The 12203-nt window shown below is 61.2% G+C and overlaps 1 protein-coding gene across 2 annotated transcripts in view; it reads right to left on the bottom strand.

Moving 5' to 3' along the window:
- ITSN1 (intersectin 1) overlaps positions 1–12203 on the bottom strand; it is a 122815-nt gene that overhangs the window by 23757 nt on the left and 86855 nt on the right. Inside the window, exons 24-29 of one of the 2 annotated variants that reach the window (XM_084873584.1) lie at positions 9666–9832; positions 7138–7183; positions 6053–6174; positions 4204–4312; positions 2662–2853; positions 1086–2369 (exon numbers count right to left, since the gene is read on the bottom strand). In XM_084873584.1, the coding sequence (XP_084729710.1) occupies positions 2368–2369; positions 2662–2853; positions 4204–4312; positions 6053–6174; positions 7138–7183; positions 9666–9832 (638 nt within the window). In that variant the 3' untranslated portion in view covers positions 1086–2367. Of the gene's footprint in view, positions 1–1085; positions 2370–2661; positions 2854–4203; positions 4313–6052; positions 6175–7137; positions 7184–9665; positions 9833–12203 lie in introns of those variants that run through there. The other variant, XM_084873583.1, reaches the window with a different exon arrangement.

Genomic DNA, 12203 nt, shown 5'->3' with positions numbered 1-12203 from the left:
ACCCTGGGGGCATCTGGGGCTGGCGTTTGTGGAGAGGACTGTCCTGAGCACTGGGGAGCGGGGAGAGGGGAGTAATGGGGGGCTGGCTGCACCCCGCAGACGCCTGCAGCTCACTGTCCGGTCAGAGGCCTGGGCTGAGTGACACTCGCCAGGCAGTGGGTGCTGACAGCCTCCCGGGAGGGTGTTCGGACCTTAGGGGCCCGGCCATCCTGACAGCCGCGTCCCTTCCTGCCCAACCCGGGCTAGGCACCCCGGGCTGAGGCACCCTGAGCTGAGGCACCCTGGGCTGGAGGCCGGCAGAGCTGGGGCTGGGCCTGAGAGTGCTCCCCGGGACGGGAACGGGGACCAAGCTCGCTGCCTGCCCTGGGCCTGTGCGGGACCCTCCACCCAGAGGCCCCCTGGGGTCCTGCCTCTCCTCGGGGCTCAGCTCCAGGCCCCCTCCCCCGGGAAGGTTCTGTGTCGCCTGGACACCCCCGCGCCCCGGCCGCTCCTTGCTGCCTGGCCTCCTGATTCTCCTAAGGGGGGACTGGGCTCCTCATCTCTTACACACACTGACCCCAGGACCCCAGGGGGGCGCCCACACCTTGGATCCCCAAATGTTTGCTGATCCGCAGGAAATGGCTTTCCCGAGAGGCAGGGGCGGACCCGCAGGCAGGGCGGTGAGCTGTCAGGGCTCCATGCGTGCACTCGTGTACTTCTGCCAGGCGACGCATGTGCGAGGCGGGACGGACGGTGACCGTGTGGGAGGGTGAGCGTGCCATCGTTACCCAGACTTTCTGATGTTAACAGGCCCTTACTGTGACCACCTTGGGGAGACGGGTTTTGAACCCCGCACCCCCTCACACCGCCAGCGGAGCAGTAACAGCTCCGGCCCCGTGAGCTGGTGCCCGCTCGCCGGCAGGAGGTTCTGGTCGAGGCCAGGCTGCAGGGGCCGCAGCTGGCACACGGGCAGGGCGGGCGCGTGCAGGGGGAAGGCCGTGGAGGACACGGAGGAGGTGAGGTCTGTGCTTCGGGGGCACGGCCTCACCCCCGTGTGGACAGCAGCGTCACACCGCCAGGTCCCGGCAAGAACACAGAGACACCCGTTGAGCTTTTATAGGAAGAATTTAATCATCTATACACGTCACTATTCCAAAGAGGAGTTACAGTTGTTAAAGCCGCAGGCTTGTATATTTATATATTGTACATTCGTATCCATGGAAACACTGAAGCGCAGGGGAGCCGAGGGTCCCCGCAGCCAGCACAGTCCCCAGGGAGAGCCGGACACACAGGTCGCTACGGGTTAGAGTCAGGTTAGAGCGGCTCGGCTGTGCTTGCGGCTCCCGCCCGCCCGTGCTGTGGGCTGTGGGCTGCAGGCACGCGTGTTCAGAGACACACCGGCTTCGGCTACGACACCTACAGACAGGGACGCGGCCCCGGACACGCTGCGGAGGCCCCCGGTCTGGTTAGAAATGTAAACATCGGAAACTGCAGGGAGACGTCTATACATTCTTTGTCAAGAAAATGACTTGTTCAAAATGTGTCATTCCGTGAAAGGTCACTGGAAGAACACGCATGTAACAGACACGAGGAGACTGTGTAATACTGTTGCTATGACAACCCGATGGCATCGCCTACTGATGTATGGATGAGAACACGCAGAGTTTAAACCCAGAACAGAAAACACCAACGCAACCCGGTTCTCTGAGCCGGACAGAGCCAGTTGCTCTCAGGTGGCCGCGAGGCCGCCGCGCACAGCACACCAATGCCATCGCCGCAGGCGGACCCCTGTCTTATGTGCAGCGTGGTTACATGCTCACAGGGGACGTCTGGAACACACACACAGACCGCACGTCGGCCGATCGCTGGTTCTACGCGTCTGGGACACGCACTGACCCTCTGCTCCCGCCGCCGGGCGCGCCTCAGCCTCACGGACACAGGGGACGTTTACAGCACATGCAGCATTCCTTGATAGTGGGTCTTTTTGCAAAACCAAAATAGCAAAGGAGTAATCTCTTTATTTATTTTATTAAAAGGCTAAAATATGTATTTAAAAATAATTTTAAAACGATCGGAAGCACCTGTGCAAAGGTGGGGCAGTCAATGTGAGTCACTAGGAAAGCCACAAAAGGACCCACTACCCTGTGTGTGTGTAATTTTTGCTTCTATCTCTGCGAGTAGTGACTCCACGTTGCCATCACGTGCAACTAAGGTCAAATGAGGTAAACTGCTCTGCAGTGAGTTCTTCTACTCGGAAGGCAGTAGGTGATCATGCTGGAAGTCACATGATCAAGGCTGCATCTCCCATCATCCCTCTGGGCAGTGATATGGGATAGTGGGTCTCTTTGAGGACTTTCAAGCCTGAGGGGGGGATGGACAACATATGATTCCTAGAAAAAGGAGGAAAACAACACATAAGCAAAACAAAACAATGAGCAAAATCCAAGCTAGGAAAATGATCAGGCATGTAACAGCATGGTGCCAAATGACTTAACAAAAAGGAGGGGCGGGCGGGAGGGACATGCTACGGAGGAGGAGAAATCAAAGCCGGCCCACAGGGCGGGGTGCCTGCCGAAGGTCTTCAAAGAGACGGGGAGCGCCTGGCCCGGCCCCGCAGAGCGGGCGGGACCAGCAATGCTGCATGTGTGACCGCGGAGGCGAGGGGCCGGGCCCCGCACTTACATTGCTGGCTCGGGTCCGTGTCCGCGGTCAGCTTCACGTAGTTGGACGGAAAGAGCCCCACGCGCCCGCCGACCTCGCCCTTCCACCAGTCGGGGTCCTCCTTGTTGAGGACGGTGATGACCTGGCCCTTGCTGAAGGCCAGCTCGTCATCGTTCTGCGCCGTGTAGTCGTACATCCCGATCACCTGGCACACTGCGGGGGAGGCGGGCGTGAGCTCCGCACGGAGCCTGCCCCTCCCCCCAGGACGGCTCTGCAGTGTGAGCGACAGGGCAGACCAGAGGCCCAACACCAAGACCGAGGCTCCCTGTCCCACTGCTGCCTTCCTCTGCCGTGTTCACTGTGAGCAGCAGAGTCAGTGACAAGGGGGTGCGTGCACGGACAGGTCCCTGAGCGGTGGGACCTTCGGACGTGGCCTGGGAGCCGGCCTCCGGCTGTTGTTAAGGTGGGAGGTAATGATCATGTGACCTCCGGAAACTGCAAACCTTAGTGAAACCAATCTACACCTCTAGTCTCTACACCTTCGCACCTCACAATTCTGTGTGAAAGAGAAATGCCTGCACTCTAGAACAACTTGCTGCCTCATTTCCTAGCTCCGTGGTTGGCAAACTGTGGCTCAAGAGCCACATGCGGCTCTCTGGCCCCTTGAGTGTGGCTCTTCCACAAAATACCACGGCCTGGGCGAGTCTGTTTTGAAGAAGTGGTGGTAGAAGAAGTTTAAGTTTAAAAAATGTGGCTCTCAGGAGAGATTTCAATCGCTGTCCTGTTGATGTTGGGCTCTGTGGACCATGAGTTTGCCGACCACGAATCTAGAGGATGAACTGCTCTCACTGCTGGCGTGGGGACTCCAGGGACGTGTGCAGAGTTGGGCAGCAGCCCAGATGATCTTTCGTAACCAACTTGCTGGCAGGCTAAGGTTTTCAAACCCTCCAGCCAATCCCATTGCGCCAGCAAATTAGTCCCGAGGTTTCACCCGGATGCGGGGACTCAGCCAGGCCTCCCGCGGGGGACCAGCTGGCCCGCACCCTCTGCCCACAGAGCCGCAGCCCGGAGGCCCAGCCGGGGCCGGAACGGTCACTGCACCTGCCAGCCTGACTGCCGGCCCAGGCTGCCCTCCCCTCGCTTTCCACCAGGTCACAGCCCACGCGGCCGGACGGTCTGCCTCTCCCACGCCCGGGCTGAGCCCGGCGTACATGCCGCTCCGATGCTGCCACAGCCCCTAGTCTGGTCCCTTCCACCAGCAGGCAGCCGGCCGCTCAGCGCGGAGCCCGGCTCTGGTCCTTTTGGGGAGCCACGCCACCCCCGCTCCCCAGAAGGGCACAGGGAGCGATCCAGCCTCGGGGACAGCACCCCACGGCCTTCCCCACCAGGCTCTGCCGAAGCTGCACGAGCTGCCGGCGCCAGGCCTCCAGCCAGGCCTTCAGGAGCCCAGAGCCCGCACCGCGTCCGGGACAGGAGCCTCTGCGGCGGAGCCGCCGCTCAGGGCCGTGTGGGAAGCCGGGACGAGGGGTCTGGGGGGGGAGCGCTGGCTGGGGAAGCGCTCACCTGCCGGGGGCTTGGGTGGCTCCGTGGGCGTGGCCTTGCTCGTGCCCGGGCTTAAGAGTTTCACGTAATTCGCAGGGAACCAGCCGATCTGGCGCTTTTTCCCACGAGCCTGGGAAAAAAAAGAGGCATCAATACGTGTACAAGGCTCAGTTCTCTCAGGATGTCTGCACGTAACGGAGCCCGCACGGGCACGCAGAGCTGGGCGCGAGCAGCGCACCGGGAGCACGGCCACCTCGCACCGCAGACCCGGAGCTGCAGCAGCGGCCACCGGTCAGTGGCCGAGGCCGGCGCCGTGGCACACAGTTCAGATGGAGCCACCCGAGTGCGTGCACCTGCTCCCTTGCATCACCGATGCAAGACTGGCCGAGCCTGGTCACAGCTCAGCCCGACACACAGGACAGAGCACAGACCCGAGTCAGCCCATGAGTGCCTAAGTAAGCGCACACAACAGCAAGTCCATGTTTCTCTCTCCCGCTCTCCCCCTCTCCCTCCCTCCCTCCCTCTCTCTCTAAAATCAATAAACTTTTAAAAAGAAGTAAACACAGAAAGGTTCTGGCTAATGCCCGCGTGATCTGGGGCTTTAGGAATGATTACAGCGCCGTCTGCTGGGTGCTTTCCATGAGCGAGGCCCGTGGCAGGCACGGCGGGCGTGTGTCTGCACCGCCCACAGGCCGGGTGACGCAGGAAAGTGAGGGGCCGGCCCTCGGTCCCAGCCGGGGGCGAGCCAGCTCCCACGCCCGTCTGACTCTTAGTGCAGAACAGGCAAATGCACACACACAGCAATCTAAACTGGACACCGCTTTCAGAGACCCGCGGCCCTCGCCCTGTCCGGTGTGGCTCAGTGGATAGAGTATCGGCCTGCGGACTGAAAGGCCCCAGGTTCGATGCCAGCCAAGGGCTACATGCCTGGGTTTTGGGCTCAGTCTCCAGTGTGGGGCGTGCAGGAGGCAGCCAATCAATGATTCTCTCTCCTCATTGATGTTTCGATCTCTCCCTCCCTCTCCCTTCCTCTCTGAAGTCAATAAAGAAATATTTAAAAAGAAAGAAACGGCCGGGACCGGTTTGGCTCAGTGGATAGAGCGTCGGCCTGCGGACTGAAAGGTCCCGGGTTCGATTCCGGGCAAGGGCATGTACCTTGGTTGCGGGCACATATCCAGTAGAGGGTGTGCAAAAGGCAGCTGATCGATGTTTCTCTCTCATCTATGTTTCTAGCTCTCTATCCCTCTCCATTCCTCTCTGTGGAAAATCAATAAAATATATAAAAAAAAAAAAGAAAAAAAAAAAAAGAAAAAGAAACGGCGGTCACACGGTGCACGTGGTCTCATCAGCACAAGACCCGGCGCCGCGCACTCACAGGCGTGTGGCCGGGTGGGACTCGGAGTCTGGGCAGGAGGCAGGGCTCAGTCCTGACTAGTCCATGAAGGAGCGACCAGTCAGGGGCCGGTATACTGCTGCGTTCACCGAAACAGAGGCCAAAACCACCCACGCATGAGCACTCTCTCACACACACACACACACACACACACACACACAGGAACTAAAACTCCTACGAGGCAGAGGTGGCTCTGGACACACAGAACCTCCTACTGGACCTTACGGCCGGTGGTGAGCTCCGCCTGGGACAGGCAGGGCCCAGGGCGACCTCGGGGACCCTCGTCGCTGCCTCTCCGGCCCCGCTCTCGCCAGCTGAGTCCCCAGCATCTCCCCCCGCAGAGTCCTGCTGCGGCTGGCCGAGGCTCAGGCACCAAACGGGTCCCGACAACACAGCACGTACCCGAGACCCACGCGCGGCTGACTGGGCGGGACCCGCGTCCCCCTGGCCGGAGTCCCCGCCGCGGACAGCACCCACCTGCAGCTCTCCTTCCCACCACCCTCCGGGGTTCTTCTTCCGGATCAGGATCAGCTGGCCGGGGGCCAGGGTCAGCTGCTCGGGGCCCGTGGCCGTGTAGGAGGCGATGACCTGGGCTATTTCTGGAAAACAAGAGCGGCGGGCGCGCGTCAGGGAGGAGGGCGCCCGAGAGGACGCACCCGCTCCCAGGCCGCCCTCAGCGCCACTCGGGGCGTCTTCTCGAGGGAGCCCGCCCGGGCTGACGTGGGGGTGCAGCGCGCAGGCCGCAGCTGCGGGGGACCCGGCCGGTCCTTCCACAGCTGCCCCAAGGCCAGCACTCTCCGTCCTGGCCCCTCCCCGACAGCTGGCCTCCTGTCCACGTGCCCTCTGGCCGCCCACTCACGACGGGGAGACAGGGACACGGGCAGCGGAACCCCGGAGCCGGCTCTGCCCATTCGGCTGCGGCTTAGACCCACCCCGTCCGCAGGCCGCGTCGGGGCTCACACTGCGTGACCCTGACAGCGGGGGAGCCGTGCCAGTGCCAGGCCACTGCTCTTCGCTTTGAGTTAAAGAAGAACCTGGAGTAAAGGCGGGAAGTTTATGCAAAAACAATTCAGCAGGGAAAAAGGAGACAGCCCTTTCCCGACGGGGAGCCCGTCAGGGACCATCCTAGCAGCACGCGGCTCGGGGCATGGCCGCTGGGCAGGGGGCGGGAGGGCAAGATCCTTCTCTGCCCCTGCAGCGACACCGGCACTGCTCTCCCCTCCGCCGGCCCTCCCCATGCTCCATCCTCCTCGGGGAGGGAGGTGGAGAGGGAGAGGGGAAGCACCCCGGACGGTACGCCCCCTCCTCTAAGGCACACAGCCCGAGCCCCGAGGACGGTCTAGACCCCGAGAGCCCGGTGCGGACAGCCCAGGCCAGTGACCTTCTGACCCCGGATGTCCTGGCCCCCCAGGCCGGTGGCAGCAGCCGCCCAGCCCTCTCGCTCCAGCGGCTGGCTCAGGGCGGAGGTAAGCCCGGCCCTGCGGGGGACAGCTCAGCGGCAGCCACTCCCCCGAAGCGGAGCCCTGAGCTGACGACACTGGAAGGGAAGCGCGGGGACTTACCAGGCTTTTTTCCTAAACTCCCTGTTTTCCCAGCGGTTCCAGAGCCCTTAAAACAGACAGAAGGTCTCATTGGCACGCGGCAGAGTTTCAGTCATGCAACTTAAAATGACTAACGTGACACAGATCTGCCCCCAGCCCCCTCCTTCCTGCAAACAACGGCACTGGGTCTCCTGACGGGAGTGGGGAACACGGGCAGAGGACGCACCTAAACATGCGGCCTGGCTCTCTGCTCGGAGAGGGCGAGCAGGCGGCTGCAGGCCCAGGGGCCGGGGCCCGGGCGGCACAGGCACCCTGTCCCCGCCGCGTCCACCAGTGCCACGCAAGGCCCATGTCCTCCACACCATCTCCTGCTCCCTGTTCACATGTCAGTTCTGACACATTTCACATCGTGAGCCAGCGCCCAGACTTAAGACATAGGAATAGGAATATTTTGCTACATTCCCTTTAGAGTTTTCTTTTAAAAATAAAAGAACTTCAGTGGCAGGTCAGACACCCTTCCCCACCCATCCTCTGCCCTAACCCTCTCACCCTAAACTCCCGTTTCTCTCTCAGCGGGACGCACCACCCACACGAGCAGGACATGCTTCCAGCCATGGAGTGTCCAGAGCGCCTGCCGAGTTCCCTGGACGCTCCTGGCACTGCCAGTCAGCAGAGCTAGAATCCCTGCCTCCCTCCCGTCCTCCGAGTGACTCGCACCCTCGGATGGGAACACGGCTCAGCCTCCGGAGCACCGGAGTCAGACATGTAACTCCTCCACAGGAGCACAGCTGGCCCAGCCCTGTGCTCAGCTCCTTCCCATTTCCCAGGGAAGCCGGAGGGAAGGGTGCACCCCGGAGCCGTCTGCACTAACGGAGAGGGCGAGCACTAATGGGGACAGCACAGCTCTGCCCTGTGCACCGGCTGCACACGGAGGACGGCCTGCGAGGGGGCGAGTGGCAATGCCTTCCCGCAGGCTGGTAGCCGACACTCCCTCCCTGGCCTTCCCTTGGGGGGCAGTGCCACTGGCTCTGGGCTCAGGGGCTCAGAGCTCAGCCCTGCACCCCTGGGCCTTTCTCGGCCGGAGGCCCAGGAGGAAGCCCCGCCCACAGCCACAGGCGGCGCTGGGACCCGAGGCCGAGGCCTGTGCCGTGGGAGGCAGGCACGTCCACGCTGAGCCACGTCCAAGGAGGGCGGGCGGCTGGCTCGGAGGTTCTGTAGGTGTGGAACCATGGAGCTACGTGTCCCAGCCTCGGCACTGCCAGCTCTCCCACCACCAATGCTTCCAGACTGCGGTCAGGAAGCACCTTACCTACCACCTATCTTTCCCTCAGAAATGTCAGCGCCTCTTTTCACTGAGTGGCTTCCGGTGGCGTTCTACAGAGAACTGCACTTCATTCAGATATAAGTGATGGCCTTTGCTTTAACTAACCCGAAAGGTGCAGTCACTTTAAAAGCCGTGCGTGATAACAAGCCAGCTTCACGTTTCGGGCCCTCACCCCCCCCCCCCCCCAAATGTCATCTGCGTGTCTCTGGGGACCGGGGCTGCTGGCTGTCCAGGGAGGGGCTTCCTCCCCGGTGGGTTCACTCCACAGCCAGGAACACAGAAAGCAGGACCGTCCTGGACCCTCCGAGGAGAGCCGGAACAGGAGGAGGATCCCTGCGCCGAGGGGAGGGGAGGCTGGGGTGGAGGCTGCAGGCCCAGCCTCTCTCCCAGGGCAGCCGGGCTGCGGAGGCTGGGACCCCTCTTACCCCCCACCCCACCCCCTCTCTCGCCCCCACCCCTACCCCCAGCTTCAAAGGTCACTGTGTCCACGCTGAGCTGGGCAGGGGCTCTGGGATCTGACGGGCATAGGAAGTCCGAGGAGAGGGGAGCGCAGCCGAGCCGACGGCCGGTCCTTGCTGGTCTGTGTCTGAGCAATGCTGTCACCGCACGGACACCCTGGAACCCTTGTACTAACGTGGAGCTGGCCCCCACAAGGGGGGCTCCCGCACCCGGGGACACCCCCCTTCATTAAACTCATACCGTCTCGAGACCAGTGTGTGCCACTGAGCGTTCAGAGCGCATTTAACGAGGGCCGTATCCCACGTGGAGCAGCCTGACCGCGCACGCAGACCCGCAGCCGCAGAGACACTGAGGCCAAAGCAGGCCCGCCTCCGGGACCCCGTGTCGTCCTGCGGTGTCGGCAAACACGTGGCTCAGACACGCCCTCCTGCCCGTCTTCCGGGCAGTGTCACCCAGGCACTGCCCTCACACGGCCAAACGCCGCCGTGTCCCTCCGGGGAACCCCGAAGCAGCGGGCGTGAAGGCCGAGTAAGAACGTCTCTGATCCTCCATCAGCCCACGCGGGAAGGGGGACCGCACTGAGCACTGCCCGCTGCTGCGGGCACCGGGCAGCGGCCTCCGCAGCCTGGGCGTTCTCCGTGGTCGGCACCAAATGCCAGGCCACACTGTCTCAGCAGCCACCCCGCAGAGTCAGCCAGCCCCACCACGTCCCACGCGCAGGCCCGCCCTGCGGAGAGCGCTGCGGAGAGGAAGAGTTAGCGTTTACCTCTGCGTCTTTGAGCCTCACATAGTTAGAGGGGAAGACTCCGGACTTGTCGCCCACTGTTCCTGTCCACCAGTCCCCATCTTTCTTGGTGACCAAAATCACATCCCCTTGCTGGAAGGTCAAGTCGCCTTGCTCAGCGCTCTCGTAAGTGTACATGGCAATGAACTCTGGGGGAGAGAAGCAGGGAGACACGCGGAGAGCGTGTTGTTGACAGAAGCCCAGACAGCTTTGCGGAAGAAAGTTCATGAGCACGGAGGTGAGGATGGAGCCATTGGAGAGAAAGGCAGGTCACAGGTGAATACAGTCTCAGGCCCTGGCCGCGAACCGCCGCGGCTCAGGCCACTCAGCCCCGCGGGGACAGGACGCCAGCCCCCGCCCGCGCTGCGTCCTTCCTCCTCCAGGAGGGAACACGCTGCATGTCTGAACAGTTACTGAGCGCCCAGACTGCCGCTCCCGTGTGCCCGGCAGATGTGTCTCCGTGTTGCGGGGACCGAGTCACATTCTGGTTAGCTTTGGGTACAGCAGAGTGCCCTTCATGCCAACCAAATAAGGCATGCCTTTCATTATGCGATGCCCGAGTGTAAACTTTTACCTCCTGTGCCCACACAAACGGCAGAAAGCTGTAGAGCACGAAGGGAAAACGCACGCTGTCTCATTAAACTGGGCAGCTACGGCCATTCGAGTGCAGACGCGGCAGAACGGGCTCCCCACGCGGAAGCCACAGTCCCCTGTGGGTCTCTGCTCTGACCCCCTTCCCATCGCTCAGCGGCTGTGCCTCCGCTCCGGCGGCACCTGACACAGGTCCCTGCGAGCAGTGCTTTCCCAGCGGTGACAAAGCAGTGCGCAGCCCGCCCAGAAATCAGAGCCTTTTCCAACAAATCGAAGAGAAAAATCGGTTTCTTACGCTTCATCACTCATGTGATTCAGTCTTAAGAATAAGAGCTACAATGGATAGAGCGTCGGCTTGGGGACTGAAGGGTCCCGGGTTCGATTCCGGTCAAGGGCATGTACCTTGGTTGCGGGCACATCCCCAGTAGGGGGTGTGCAAGAGGCAGCTGGTTGATGACTCTCTCTCATCGATGTTTCTAACTCTCTATCTCTCTCCCTTCCTCTCTGTAAAAAATCAATAAAATATATTAAAAAAAAAAAAAAGAAAAGAATAAGAGCTGATGTTCTCTTCTGTCTGGGTGGGAGGGAGTACTGCAGAGGAAATCCTCCTTTTTAATTAGAAACCCCATCACAGGCTAACCAGGATCACCAGCCACAAGCCTTAGACCACATGTGTCAAACACAAGGCCCGCGGGCCAAATCCAGCCCGCCAGGCCTTGCAATGTGGCCCGCACCGCGCTGTCATCACTGCACTCCGCTGTCAGTTTATGACATTGTCAGTTTATGACTGTTCAGTAAACCATTCGGCCCGAGATTTAGGCTGGATTTTAGATTTTGGCCCCTTCTCTGATTGAGTTCGACACCCCTACTAGACGCTGAACTAAATACAGGGTTCCATTTATCCTCAGCATTTACATATTTTTAATCAATAAAGAATCACACTGCACCCCACACGTTCCCTTTATGAGGGGCACTGTGTGAGAGCACCATGTCCTGCCGCCCAGTGCGGTGAGGGGCAATGCTTCCCCTGGGATCCCTGCATGTAAAAGGCACTTTCTCAGAAATGGAGCCAAATTTCAATAAACTCTCAAAATGCCCGGTGACTTCAGCAGCTCCCCGGCTGCCTCAGCAGTCAGCGGGCGCGGACCTGAGGCGGCGGCAGGATGTGGCTGCCCTCACCTGCCACACGCAGGGACGTGAGGCCGACACACGGGGGCACCACCGAGACCCTTCTGGGACTGACCACGTGCTGGCTGTCCCCAGGCCCGTTTTGAGACGAGCCCACACTGCAGTCTGTGTCACCTGGCGGGTCTAGTTTAAGGTGATGACGGTGAATGCAGTGCCGACAAGCAGCCCGTTCCTATCTGTAAAGGGTTTGTCTCGGCCCGGCTGCCAGCACTCTCCTGGGGGCACGTGTTTCTAACGTGCAGACCACGCAGGTGGCGGGCTAAAGGGCACCCGTGTTCGTACGTGTGGGGTCCGTCGGAGACCTGCGGAGGCCTCAGGGCATGCTCCGTCCGCGGCTGCGGGTGTGCTCTGGGAGTAACCAGGAGGCGAGAGGGGCCGAAGCAGCAGACGCCACGGACCTCTATTCTAAATCCCTCACGCATGTGACCGCACAGCCTGTCAATGTGGCTCCCGCCGCCCCTGAGGAGGGCCAGGCCAACGTTATACGGTTACTGGGGGAGGCGCTCCAGGGAGACTCAGCTGGCACCACGCCCTGAGCTCGGGGAGTGGGACAGCTTTCTGCCTCGTTCTAACAGCGGGAAAGATCATCAGGATGGGATGATAAGTGGATACAGAGAACTATGCTGGTGATGGGTTAGTGACGGTAAGCGTCTATAACCACACTTGGACGTTCAGAAACAGGCCTCTAAAACGCCCCCTGAACAAGAACCTGGTCACTGTGAGTCTGCTGTCTCCAGGGTA

The sequence above is a fragment of the Pipistrellus hanaki genome (genome assembly GCF_964339955.1).
Source record: "Pipistrellus hanaki genome assembly, chromosome: 2".
NCBI lineage: Eukaryota > Metazoa > Chordata > Mammalia > Chiroptera > Vespertilionidae > Pipistrellus > Pipistrellus hanaki.
The sequence above is the reverse complement of the archived record's forward strand: the minus strand, read 5'-3'. Positions and strand labels throughout refer to the sequence as shown.